General features: G+C 44.2%; 1 protein-coding gene across 1 annotated transcript in view; it reads left to right on the top strand.

Annotated features, from left to right (window-relative positions):
- The window catches only part of LOC124595505 (solute carrier family 22 member 7-like), a 206,026-nt gene that overhangs the window by 133,282 nt on the left and 60,049 nt on the right, over positions 1–12,695 (top strand). The window contains exon 6 of the mRNA XM_047134268.1: positions 1,450–1,607. Coding sequence (XP_046990224.1) covers positions 1,450–1,607 — 158 coding nt within the window. The remainder of the gene's footprint in view (positions 1–1,449; positions 1,608–12,695) is intronic.

The following is a 12,695-nucleotide window of genomic DNA, read 5'->3' as shown; positions in this document are numbered from 1 at the left end:
CTCGATCTCGCACCGTCGGATTTCCATATGTTTGGCCCAATGAAGGACGCAATCCGTGGGAGACACTACGCGGATGATGAAGAAGTTATTGATGCAGTACGACGTTGGCTCCGACATCGACCAGTGGAATGGTACCGTGCAAGCATACAGGCCCTCATTTCAAGGTGGCGTAAGGCCGTAGCATTGAATGGAGATTACGTTGAAAAATAGTGTTGTGTAGCTAAAAGATTGGGGAATAACCTGGTGTATTTCAATGCTGAATAAGACAACCCCTGTTTCAGAAAAAAAATGTGTTGCATTACTTATTGAACTGCCCTCGTATTTCATAAGTCGATTTTTGACCAGGTTATTACTTCTAACATGGATCGGTGGCTGAAGTCAGGATCATTGGAGAAGGGTGCAGTTTCTCCACCGCCTTCACAACAAGGGAAGTTTCCAGTTGAAATGAATGAGGAGGGAGGACGACCAAAGGAAGACTTTACATACATTTGAACATTTTTCTTCGGATTTCACGAAAAACCACACACACACACACACACACACACACACACACACACATACACTTACACAGTAGTAGCCAAATAGTGGAAGTGAACAGACTATAAGCGACAGCTTGTCAACAGCGAACAGTTTGGACGTGACGTTGATTGCTCTTGAAGGAAGAAAGCTCCATCGTGTGAAATTTCAATTACCAAGAAATTTTAATCACGCTATAGTGTGTTGAACAAAGGGAGTAAATCCACTAGTAAGTGTCTAGATACAGTGAGAATTCAAATTGGATCGTTAATTTCAAGTTATTTCCATTCATCTCTGAACCAAAGACTATTGATACTTCGAGGGGGGGGGGGGGGGTCATTGGGAACATGGCACCTGCATTAAGAAGCTTTCAGTTCTCATGGGTTTCGCTCTGAAATTTGAAGTTACTGTGCTGTTGACTGACTAGGGGTCCGCCATGGATTTTCGACTGAAGAAGCGGTCCGTCAGCTGAGAAGGTTGGGAACCCCTGCTTTAGTGTGTACTTTAACTGATAGGAAGATGTGCCGTAAATGATTATTACCACTCCTGAATCTGTTCCGTTCTCTGAATAGTTAGGCAGATGTGCCGTTTATGATTATTACCAGTCCTGAACCTGTTCCGTTCTCTGAATATGTCTCATAGGTATAAACCTATTGTGAATATTCCTTGAGTTTTAAACTTTCTTCTAAAGTTATTGTACTTGCTGGGCGGGCCACTGTTTGAAATCTAAAGGGATGTCTGCGTGTTCGGTTTTTATAATATTATTCAGCTCTTGCCTGGGGTTTAATAATTGATGGTCTAAGGCCTGTTAGAGTGCACACGCTTAAGTAAACAATTACATGTGTCTCTGTTACTTTGTTGTATCCTTTTGATGACTAACGGCGTGCGACCACGCCGCTGCGTAACTGCGACCGTGTCTTCCTTGCCCGCCAGCGTGGGCCGGCGTCCAGTGTTCCACGTGGCGGCGGTGTGCGTCCTGCTGGGTCGCATCGGCTGCGTCTTCTCGTCCGACATTTACTGGCTGTTCGCCGCCGCCATCTTCCTGGGCGGCAGCAGCTACGGCGCCTGCTACAGCACCACCCTCACCCTAGGTAGGTACCAATGTGCACCGGCTGAATACACATACAAATCAGCGAATCCGTCCTCACAATACTTCATCAGTGCAGTCTATTTTGTAATGTAAGCCTATTCAAAAACTCTTATGAAGTACTTAATACAGGGTGGTCCATTGATAGTGACCGGACCTAATATCTCACGAAATAAGCGTCAAACGAAAAAACTACAAAGAACGAAACTTGTCTAGCTTGAGGGGGGAAACCAGATGACGCTATGGTTGGCCCGCTAGATGGCGCTGCCATAGGTCAAACGGATATCAACTGCATTTTTTAAAATAGTAACCCCCATTTTTATTACATATTCGTGTAGTACGTAAACAAATATGAATGTTTTACTTGGACAACTTTCTTCGCTTTGTGACAGATGGCGCTGTAATAGTCACAAACATATAAGTACGTGGTATCACGTTTACCAATTGCGGAAAAGGTCGATATCGTGTTGATTTATGGCTATTGTGATCAAAATGCCCAACGGGCGTGTGCTATGTATGCTGCTCGGTATCCTGGACGACATCATCCAAGTGTCCGGACCGTTCGCCGGATAGTTACGTTATTTAATGAAACAGGTAGTGTTCAGCCACATGTAAAACGTCAACCACGACCTGCAACAAATGATGATGCCCAAGTAGGTGTTTTAGCTGCTGTCGCGGCAAATCCGCACATCAGTAGCAGACAAACTGCGCGAGGATCGGGAATCTCCAAAACGTCGGTGTTGAGAATGCTACATCAACATCGATTGCACCCGTACCATATTTCTATGCACCAGGAATTGCATGGCGACGACTTTGAACGTCGTGTACAGTTCTGCCACTGGGCACAAGAGAAATTTCGGGACGATGACAGATTTTTTGCACGCGTTCTATTTAGCGACGAAGCGTCATTCACCAACAGCGGTAACGTAAACCGGCATAATATTCACTTTTGGGCAACGGAAATTCCACGATGGCTGTGACAAGTGGAACATCAGCGACCTTGGCGGGTTAATGTATGGTCCGCCATCATGGGAGGAAGGATAATTGGCCCCCAGGTTATCGATGGCAATCTAAATGGTGCAATGTATGCTGATTTCCTACGTAATGTTCTACCGATGTTACTACAAGATGTTTCACTGCATGTCAGAATGGCGATGTACTTCCAACATGAAGGATGTCCGGCACATAGCTCGCGTGCGGTTGAAGCGGTATTGAATAGCATGTTTCACGACATGTGGATTCGTCGTCGAAGCACCATACCATGGCCCGCACGTTCACAGGATCTGACGTCCCCGGATTTCTTTCTGTGGGGAAAGTTGAAGAATATTTGCTATCGTGATCCACCGACAACGCCTGACAACATGCGTCAGCGCATTGTCAATGGATGTGCGAACATTACGGAAGCGAACTACTCGCTGTTACACGTATTGGCAAATGCATTGAGGTTCACGGACATCATTTTGAACATTTATTGCATTAACTTGTTATTTACAGGTAATCACGCTGTAACAGCATGCCTTCTCAGAAATGATAAGTTCATAAAGGTACATATATCACATTGGAGCAACCGAAATAAAATGTTCAAACGTACCTACGTTCTGTATTTTAATTTAAAAAAACCTACCTGTTACCAACTGTTCGTCTAAAATGGTGACTATTGCAGCGCCATCTATCACAAAGCGAAAAAAGTTGTCCAACTAAAACATTCATATTTCCTTACGTACTACACGAATATGTAATAAAAAATGGGGGTCCCTGTTTTAAAAAACGCAGTTGATATCCATTTGACCTATGGCAGCGCCATCTAGCGGACCACCCATAGCGCCGTCTGATTTCCCCCTTCAAGCTAGAGAAGTCTCGTTCTTTGTAGTTTTTTCGTCTGACGCTTATTTCGTGAGATATTAGGTCCGGTCGCGATCAATGGACCACCCTGTATAATGAATTTATGTAATGACAACTTGATTCAGAAGGCTGTGGGTCAAAGACTAATGATGAACTGATCAACGAAAATATCTCCGTTAATAATCGTTGGGGTTGCAGCTACTTTACTCGTGAGCCAGCATAGTGTGGCGAAGTTATTTGAAATACCTCCGAACAACTAAAGAGTCATCCGTCGTGAACAAAAAACACTCCAAGGAAAAAGTGCAGTGTGCTGACCACACGCCACTCCTATCCGTATCCTCAACTGAGGATGACACGGCGGTCGGATGGTCCCGATGGGCCACTTGTGGCCTGAAGACGGAGTGCTAAACAGGTATTACACATAAAAAGGACCTGATTCATTTACATCAATAGCGATGCTATTTTTATATACCATACGATATTAATTTGTGAACGTTTGGTCTAGGGTGCTAATATCAGTCAACTTATGATAGAAATCTCTACGAATGCGGAACAAAGATGGATTTTGTGCATCGAAACATGCAAAAGGTGACACATTCGTATACTACACAATATGATGTTACTTTATCTGGAAAATTACTGACAACGGTCTTCTTTTGCTTGCTAAAGAGCACTGGCTCATTTGGACCAATGGTGCAAAAAGCAGCTGATGAATACGCACACAAATACAAAAACGTTATGATGAGATCTTCTAAATCTAGCAAACTCACACCAGTACTGTACAGGAAATTTCTAATTGACATCTTGAGGCCGTGCGGTTCTAGGCGCTACAGTCCGGAGCCGAGCGACCGCTACTGTCGCAGGTTCGAATCCTGCTTCGGGCATGGATGTGTGTCATGTCCTTAGGTTAGTTTGGTTTAGTTAGTTCTAAGTTCTAGACGACTGATGACCTCAGAAGTTAAGTCGCATAGTGCTCAGAGGCAATTGAACCATCGACATCTTGAAGCCATTCGTGAAAGACGAACAATTTCTTTTGCTCCTCATGGGGAGGGAAACGAACTCAGTTTTGTACAACGGAGTTTTTCAAGATAGAGGGCGTCTGCCAACGTGCAGTATTAAGGCCATTCCTCCAAAACGTACTCCGCTGGTGGAGTCCTGCAACGTTTATTTTTACAGATAGGTGAAAAACCTTATATAAAATTGCTCGTACATCACTGAACACGATAGAGATAGCGTCAAGAGAAGATGCATAAAAATTCAGTCAATCGGTGCCATCAGTAAGCTGCATCACTGTTCGACGATATGATCAGATATGGGTGGAACGCCGCGAAACTATGTGGTGGATGTAAATCAAGTTTGTTTTGCAGTAGGAACATTGAAAAAACAATAGTCATGAAAAAGTCTCCGTTCTTTACGTGTGCTGTGTGTCGCAATAATTATCATCCTTATTCGCACAGTTCCCCACACGTGTAAGAAATGTAAGTACAACAACAATGTCAGATTACTCTTATTTGGTTCAAAATGGTCGTGTATCCTATTTTGTTTCCAGTGTCCTTTTACAAATATTTTGTTTTCCTATTTTTGAGGACAAATATTACACAAATAATATGTGAATCATTTAATGCTGACAGTTTTCAGAATCATAATAAGTCTGTTGTTAGAGTTACATCGGAATAAAAAAAAAAAACAGCAGCCAGGTTCGATCCAGAGACCTTACTCCTATGACATTAAGCACTTAAGCACTTGGCTATGGTCTCTCTGCCTAAATCTTTCAAACATTGTCTCGGAATCGGGTGAGAATTGCGCCTTCCTCTCTACATAAGTTGAAGTTCCAGCTATGTTCTAAACCCACTGTCAACGTGAATCAAATCCGTGAGCGCAAGTACGTACGGTTCCCTTGTGAACGTTAATGTACTTCCTTCTTTCGTTGAGCAGTTTAATTATTTCTTCCGTTAATAAAATTTTCTTCGACATTACCTTCCTTGTACCTACTAAGCAAACCTGCGCCTTTTTTGGAGGTTGATAGGCGGTATATAGGGATCCTGGAGCGTTAAGCGGTCGGGCGATGAACTAATTTTTAATATTTAAACACATTTATTAAACAGCAACAGTGTACATTGGTACCTGAGCAATATAAAACTTAAACTGATATGTTGATAGCAGGTCTCAATGCTGCGGGGAATGAAAGGGCCAAATCGGTAGAGGATTCTCAACAACAAACTTTATTTACCAGACATCGAAACAACCACCGATGGTAATAACACATAGACACAATTTTATTACAACTTACTAATTGTTCAAATAATAAATAAAGACAAAAATTCAGAAAAATCTTACAAAGCAATAAGCGTAACGTTTAAGAATATATACTTTAATTTAAGACTACAGCCGGTGATTTCCTTCAATAAAAGAATTTCTTTTTAACTTGGAACTTATGTTTTAGCTTATGACAAAACTTAATTGCACAATACAATTTTCTTTTTTTAAAGAAAGAAGAAAGAAGTTTTAAGGAAAGACTTTAGACATATTCTACTTGTTCGGTGCAAATATTTTAGACGAAATTATCTGACAGAGGACTAACAAGCCTGGCGGCTCCGAAACGGGTTAAATTCTTTGAATAGTTTAAAACAGCAAAAACCTGATTTACAAAATTTCGTAGATTTAGAATACATGCATCAATTACAGTAGTGCTCAAACTCAGCAGCCTTCCGCGGTCGTAGTGCCACTTGGTTGTACTGGTGGCGCGGCAACGCAAGAGCCGCAACCCAGCCGGCTTTCAAAGCAACAAGTTCCTTCTATAACACATCAAACGAACCATTAGAACAGAACCCGTTTTACGCCAACTGTGAAGCCAGCCTTTCGCATGCAAGATGTTAAATCAGATATTAACGTACAGCCTTGCAAACAGCCAATAAGACCGAAGTTCTTAAAGTAAATTGCAATACTAAAGCACGTAAGACATTACTATTGCAACTTTAACCATCAAATGATTTAAGTAGGAGGCTTGCTGAAATACTCTAGCAATGCGCAAAGCAGTAAAAGCGTAATTCACTACAGGGTTAAGATGAAATTACATCTTTAGAACCGAGCGAGGTGGCGCAGTGGTTAGCACACTGGACTCGCATTCGGGAGGACGACGGTTCAATCCCGTCTCCGGCCATCCTGATTTAGGTTTTCCGTGATTTCCCTAAATCGTTTCAGGCGAATGCCGAGATGGTTCCTTTGAAAGGGCACGGCCGATTTCCTTCCCAATCCTTCCCTAACCCGAGCTTGCGCTCCGTCTCTAATGACCTCGTTGTCGACGGGACGTTAAACACCAACCACCACCACCATCTTTAGAATGACAACTAAAATGGCATTGTATAATTTGAGTTGCTTGGGCACAAAGTTGAGCAGAGGTAAGAAGTACGTAATCAAGTACTGCAAGAGAAGCCTTTACCAGTAATTTGGTTGACTTACAATTAAGATTACACATGCTGCTGTTCAGCGCAACAGACTTCAAAAAACGTGACAGAATTTACCACAGTCGCGCTTATAGAACTTGCCAGGCATTGGGCTTTAAATAAAGAAATAATACTGCAGCAAATTTTCCCGGACGTACGCTCTACACAGTTTGAACGAGTTGCACAGTTTTCGTAAGTTAGACAAAGTAAATTACGCAATAGGCACAGGTAGTACTTGTAAGTACCGTAACGTTCCCTTTGGATGTAAAGAATCACAGTGCTGGAAAAACTCTTACGTTATTAGATTTTCAATCAGCTGAGCAAAACTGAACGTACTCAGACATTTCTCTCTTTACTTATTCTGATCATCACTAAACTGACCCACAATATTTTTAGCACAACGCAATCTGACTTTCAATAATCCCTACAAAAGAATGAATCTGGCTAACAATAACCTATACCTTTCATGAATCACTTACCTCACAAAAATTTTCGTTACTCGAACTACTGCAATACAGCGAGCGCCAATACTGCCAGCTAAATAAAAGATTCTAACTGCTGAAGGCACTAACTGCTGATAGGCTTAGTTAGCAAATGAAAGATTTTGATACAGAATAAACAATGTATTTACCTTAATAATGTTCAAAAGTCATCATATATATATATATATATATATATATATATATATATATATATATATATATATGTGTGTGTGTGTGTGTGTGAATTCATGACATCCATCTTTACAAATTTCCTTTTTCTGGCGAACACACGTCCAGATCGTCCGTTCTCAAAATTGGCATCTCTCTCTCCACATCCACCATTGCTGGCGGCTCGCCTTCAATTGCACAACGCTACACGCTGTTCATATCCAAATGCCCAAAACTACAATAGCAAATATTCCAACAATGCCAACCAGCCACAGATTGCACACAGCACAGTCAGTGATTTTCATACAGAGTACTACGTGGCGTTACCAACATAAAAACCTAAACAGCCTATTTACAGTACAACGGCACCTACAGGGCAAGGAACTCCTATACACAAACGCAGCAGCACATTTGAGGTAGCACAGCTCAACGCGAAAGTCGTAAAGGGACACCCAACAGTTAATCGTACAAGAACGATCCTGGATGGGGAAACAGCTTACCCACCACAATATACACAGCTACAGGTGGCAGCGGCAGACAGAAGTGTTGGCACGGTGATAGGATGCAGACGGTTGTATTCAGGCCTCTGCACGGCTACACTGTCCTGGACGTAGCAAAGCCCTACTTCCGCTACTAGCGTGAAGCATCACGCCACATCGTCTACTCACGGGCGCTGCTTCCGTACTCGGCCAAAACAAACTACGGGCTCGCACGGCCCACCACCGACCACGGCACGACCAGTACTGCAACGACGACGACTGACATGGCCTCTGCCCTTTCTCCGTAACCAGCGTGACATCCACCGCGTCTCGCTGTTGCGCCGACCCCCGCTGAATCGTTCCGCGCGTGCATAAGTAAACGATCGCGACCAATCGCACCGCGGCAAAGCGCGGGTGCGAGAAAGACCTGACACACTAATCGTTCCAGACATAAGTTACGGTTCGTAAACAATTAGTAAACAACTCTTGCCACTTAAGCTGATCAGAAAAATGATAGTTAATGCCCCAACGCTGTTCCAGTTCGTTCACTTAATTGACACAGGCGATAACAGTAAGATCACCTGAGACAAGTTCCGAAAAAATGGTTCAAATGGCTCTGAGTACTATGGGACTTAACATCTGACGTCATCAGTCCCCTAGAACGTAGAACTATTTAAATCTAACTAACCTAAGGATATCACACACATTCATGTCTGAGGTAGGATTCGAACCTGCGACCATAGCGGTCACGCGGTTCCAAACTGAAGCGCCTATAACCGCTCGGCCACACCGGCCGGCGCAAGTTCCGACCATTAGCCTTTCCTCAAGTTGAAATCCACGACAGTAAATGTAATAATGGTCGGAAACTAGACCCTCAAAACGTCAAAATGGTTATGATATAGCAAGGTAAACGGACAATAGTCCCTGCAAGATGTTACGCCAATTTAAATACAGAAGTCGGGCACTGAACAATTTTCACTACTACATAAAGCGACGCTGGCCCCTTTCAACGATTAGTGACTTAAGGCAAGCAATACGAAATCAGCAAGTAAATGTTGGGCACTAGCCCCTTCAAATGTTACCCAAATTCGAATATAGAAAGGTTGAGCGGGCACTACCCCCTTTGAATGATAACTGATTAACAACAATTAATGCAAAAAAACAGCAAATAAATGCCGGGCACTAGCCCCTTCAAATGTCAAAATAATTTCGATATAGAAAGTGTAAGCAGGCTGTTTAGGTTTTTATCCTGGTAACGCCACGTTCACCTCAGGGAGTCACACCTAGTGATACGTGGCTGGCGACCACGGGGCCCCGAGCTGAGTCCTGGCATTGCTTCCACTTACTTATGCCAGGCTCCTCACTCTTATCTTTCCTATCTGGCCACCCTCGGCCAGCTCTTGTTCTTTTCCGACCCTGACGCTATTAGGTTTCGAGGGCTAGGGGTCTTTCATTTTCCAACCTATACTTCTCATGCAGCGTCTGACCCGGAGCGGGCGTCTGCAAAAGGCGTCTGTATCCCATGTTAGGGGCGGCCTCCAGAACTGCGGAAGGCAACGGAATACCACCGCAGATTATCTTCCCTGCATAATGCGGTCTCCATTTTATGCACAAAAAATGGCTTCCTCTCATGTTAAATCAGTGTCCGGAGGTAAAATAGTCCCCCATTCGGATCTCCGGGGGGGACAACTTGAAAGGAGGCAAAAAATCAAAACGAGAATTGGTACCTGGAATGTCAGAACTCTGCTACAAGCAGGAAAAGTAGAAAACCTTAAAAGAGAGATGGAAAAGAATCATATGGACCTCGTAGGAGTTGCTGAAGTAAGATGGAATGGACATGGAGAGTTGCAGTCAGATGAATATGTATTCTACTACTCAGGAGGAGAAGTAAAAGGAATTAATGGAGTAGGAATGATTATGACAAAGGAATTGGCTAAATGTGTGGAATATGTAGACTATGCCAATGACCGGGTTATTGGTGTAAGGCTGAAAGGAGCACAAAAAGATTTACTGATTGTCCAGGTGTATATGCCCAACTTCAGAACATGATGACCAAATTGTAGAGGAAACGTACAATGTAATAGAGAGAATATGGACGAAAATAAAAAATGCTGCAAAATAGTAATGGGAGACTGGAACGCCATTGTGGGAGAAGGGAAAGAGGGAAACATAGTAGGCAGTCATGGTCTTGGAAAGAGAAATGACAGAGGTGAATGGTTAATTGACTTCTGCAGGGAAAGGCAGCTGATAGTGGCAAACACATGGTTCAAGAACCATAAGAGGAGGCTCTACACTTGGAAATCACCAGGGGATAAATATACACTCCTGGAAATTGAAATAAGAACACCGTGAATTCATTGTCCCAGGAAGGGGAAACTTTATTGACACATTCCTGGGGTCAGATACATCACATGATCACACTGACAGAACCACAGGCACATAGACACAGGCAACAGAGCATGCACAATGTCGACACTAGTACAGTGTATATCCACCTTTCGCAGCAATGCAGGCTGCTATTCTCCCATGGAGACGATCGTAGAGATGCTGGATGTAGTCCTGTGGAACGGCTTGCCATGCCATTTCCACCTGCCGCCTCAGTTGGAGCAGCGTTCGTGCTGGACGTGCAGACCGCGTGAGACGACGCTTCATCCAGTCCCAAACATGCTCAATGGGGGACAGATCCGGAGATCTTGCTGGCCAGGGTAGTTGACTTACACCTTCTAGAGCACATTGGGTGGCACGGGATACATGCGGACGTGCATTGTCCTGTTGGAACAGCAAGTTCCCTTGCCGGTCTAGGAATGGTAAAACGATGGGTTCGATGACGGTTTGGATGTACCGTGCACTATTCAGTGTCCCCTCGACGATCACCAGTGGTGTACGGCCAATGTAGGAGATCGCTCCCCACACCATGATGCCGGGTGTTGGGCCTGTGTGCCTCGGTCGTATGCAGTCCTGATTGTGGCGCACACCTGCACGGCGCCAAACACGCATACGACCATCATTGGCACCAAGGCAGAAGCGACTCTCATCGCTGAAGACGACACGTCTCCATTCGTCCCTCCATTCACGCCTGTCGCGACACCACTGGAGGCGGGCTGCACGATGTTGGGGTGTGTGCGGAAGACGGCCTAACGGTGTGCGGGGCCGTAGCCCAGCTTCATGGAGACGGTTGCGAATGGTCCTCGCCGATACCCCAGGAGCAACAGTGTCCCTAATTTGCTGGGAAGTGGCGGTGCGGTCCCCTACGGCACTGTGTAGGATCCTACGGTCTTGGCGTGCATCCGTGCGTCGCTGCGGTCCGGTCCCAGGTCGACGGGCACGTGCACCTTCCGCCGACCACTGGCGACAACATCGATGTACTGTGGAGACCTCACGCCCCACGTGTTGAGCAATTCGGCGGTACGTCCACCCGGCCTCCCGCATGACCACTATACGCCCTCGCTCAAAGTCCGTCAACTGCACATACGGTTCACGTCCACGCTGTCGCGGCATGCTACCAGTGTTAAAGACTGCGATGGAGCTCCGTATGCCACGGCAAACTGGCTGGCACTGACGGCGGCGGTGCACAAATGCTGCGCAGCTAGCGCCATTCGACGGCGAACACCGCGGTTCCTGGTGTGTCCGCTGTGCCGTGCGTGTGATCATTGCTTGTACAGCCCTCTCGCAGTGTCCGGAGCAAGTATGGTGGGTCTGACACACCGGTGTCAATGTGTTCTTTTTTCCATTTCCAGGAGTGTAGAAACCAAATCGATTTTATACTGATACAAGAAAGATACAGGAATGGAATCAAGAAGGTGCACACATTACCAGGTGCAGATATTAATAGTGACCACAACTTACTTATGGCAGAAATAGAAGTAAGAATGAAAAAACTGAAAAAGGCGACAATGGTGAAGAAATGGGATCTAGAGAAGATAAGGTCCAACAAAGAACAAATTACAGAAATGCTGTCTCGGGACTTTCTAAACACATTACGAGACAAAGAAGCACCTGATAATGCCAACGAGTACTGGAATATGCTGAAAGAAGGAATCATTAAAGCAGGACAGCAAAATATAGGATATGTAAAAGGGAAAAGGTCAAAAAAACCATGGGTCACACAAGAAATGATTTCCAAGATGGAGGAGAGAAGAAAATTGAAAAACAAGAACACTGAAGATGCAAGAAAGATATACCGAAGGTTAAATAACGAACTGCGAAGAGAAACAGAGCAGGCTAGGAAAAAATGGCTAAAAGAGGAATGTGATGAAATTGAAGAACTGGACAGGAAAGGAAGATACGACTTACTATACAACAGAGTAAAGACTATGACATGGGAACAAAACAGAGCAGGAAGTGCTACTATGGAAATTTTGAGTAAAGACGAAGAGGTAGTGTATAAAGATCGTGACGATGTCCTCCAGAGATGGGAAGAATATATAAAAGAGCTATATGACACAAATAGCAAACCAGAAACTCTGGAACTTGAATCACACAACAGTGTAAGTGATGAAGAGAAAGGACCGACCATCATAATGGAAGAAGTAAAGTCTGCTATTGCTGCAATGAAAAATGGCAAAGCAGTAGGTACAGATACAATACCGGGAGAAATACTAAAATGCTTGAACCACGATGGAATAAGAGAAATATTGAGGTTATGTAATAAAATATATGACAGTGGTGATTGGCCTGA

Source organism: Schistocerca americana, chromosome 2, assembly GCF_021461395.2.
Source record: "Schistocerca americana isolate TAMUIC-IGC-003095 chromosome 2, iqSchAmer2.1, whole genome shotgun sequence".
Lineage (NCBI taxonomy): Eukaryota > Metazoa > Arthropoda > Insecta > Orthoptera > Acrididae > Schistocerca > Schistocerca americana.
The sequence above is the reverse complement of the archived record's forward strand: the minus strand, read 5'-3'. Positions and strand labels throughout refer to the sequence as shown.